The following is a 1,752-nucleotide window of genomic DNA, read 5'->3' as shown; positions in this document are numbered from 1 at the left end:
AAGTATTCCTTTTGCTGAAACCATACATGCAAATTATAGTACCTATATTACAAACAAAACAACAAAAAAAGATGATAGAACATATTAACATTTACCGGATAAGAATCTCATCAGTGCTGAAACGCGTTGGCTTAAAACCTGTGCTGCTATTTTTACTTTCATTTTTTTGATTTTTCCAGGAATAATGTGATAATCCGTAAGCCTCGGTAACATTTTTACCTCCTCGATGCTGCTGTCTAGCTTGTAGAGGTCTACCAGGTGTTGCCATTTAGCTACTTTTTTCTCATTGTTTGTCATAAATATTAAATCTTTTTGTAGTAGATTATTTCTTATGCCTTTTAATAGATGGGGAGGGTCGAACAGATGAATAATCTTTATTCTTTCATTTCCATCACATTCAATTTCATAAAAATCTTCATTGTACTTTGTATTGTTTTTTAAACAGTACGCTTTAGTCTCTTCATTCAATAACTTGATTGCACCTTCATTGCTAGCCCCTTGATCGCAAATTGTAGCAATTATTTTCAACCCAGTTTTTTGAATGCTGGTCACAACCTTTTTTATCAAAGCGCACAACTGAAATTTATTTGTCGATCCTTTTATAAAAGTATAAGCAATCGGCTGTTTGTATTTTTTGGTAATTCCTTTCACCATGAATACGAGTGCATGGTCAGCAAATTCCTGAGTCGTTGCACACCCATCATTTTCAAAACCATCAATTTTTCCTGAAGCTGCATTATAATGTAGTTCTGTACTTAGGTTCACCTCGTCAAACATTAATGTACAAAATTTCTCATTGGCCTTTAACTTATTTACTTTTTCTTTTAACACTTGCATTAAAACTGGAGATACACCTGGTTCGATTTTAACTTGATGCAGCAAAGTAGTTAATGATCGACGGCATGGTAAAGTAAACAATGATGACAATAACTTATAGGATTTTGGACTCTTCTTATACAGTGACAAACTTAGTATTTTTTCATCCAGCGTGAATCTTCTCCCTTTCTTCTTTTTTTGAGTTTCTCGAATTTGCAAATTAGTAAACAGAGTAGCAGCTGGTGATAGTTTGTCAGACAACTTATCATTGATATAACGTTCAGAGAGATTTTCAGCAGCCCTTAATTTTTGCTTGAATGTTTTAGCTTTTGAAGATTCATATTGGAGCTTTCTTTTCAAAATTATACTGTCAGTATACATTGATTTGCACCGTGGAGTCAATTTTGCAGCTTTATGGACACCAATTTTTGCCAAAATCCCTACATTAGAAGAATCCAATTATTTTAAATAATTACAAAATGTATTGCATTAAACAGCAATTATCTTTTTTATATTGTTGATGTGATACCTGCAGATTTTTAACAGTTGAGCTTAAATAAGAAATATTCTATCTTAATTTTATTAACAGATGTATAAACTTAAAATTTAACATAACAATTAAACAGATGTGTGTTTCATAGTTTTACTATGCTGCCTAATGGACAGTAATTATTATACAGGTGTCACATCCTCATAAAAGAAATAAGAAGAATATAAAAGATTCACCAGTTCTAGGTTTTGTTATTTTTGTAGACTTTTTACTATTGTAATCCATAACTTGCCCATCATTATCATGCACTAAATATTAAAATATAAGCAATAATAAGCAATTATTAAGCAAAAAAAAAAAATTGACCATGCCGCTATTTCATTAATTAATTAAATATCAGCAAGAAAAAAAAGTGATAAAATGTATCAGAAACAAAAAGATTATGA

General features: G+C 30.8%; 1 protein-coding gene across 1 annotated transcript; it reads right to left on the bottom strand.

Annotated features, from left to right (window-relative positions):
• Positions 1 to 84: 84 nt before the first annotated feature.
• On the bottom strand, positions 85 to 1,591 carry LOC115033587. Its single transcript, XM_029486414.1, has 2 exons — positions 1,543 to 1,591; positions 85 to 1,256 (listed from the first exon to the last, which is right to left on the bottom strand). Exons 1-2 carry the CDS (start codon positions 1,589 to 1,591, stop codon positions 85 to 87), a joined length of 1,221 nt encoding a protein of 406 aa, XP_029342274.1.
• Positions 1,592 to 1,752: the final 161 nt, after the last annotated feature.

The sequence above is a fragment of the Acyrthosiphon pisum genome, chromosome A1 (assembly GCF_005508785.2).
Source record: "Acyrthosiphon pisum isolate AL4f chromosome A1, pea_aphid_22Mar2018_4r6ur, whole genome shotgun sequence".
Lineage (NCBI taxonomy): Eukaryota > Metazoa > Arthropoda > Insecta > Hemiptera > Aphididae > Acyrthosiphon > Acyrthosiphon pisum.
Note: the sequence above shows the minus strand (reverse complement) of the source record. Positions and strands in the feature narration are given on the sequence as shown.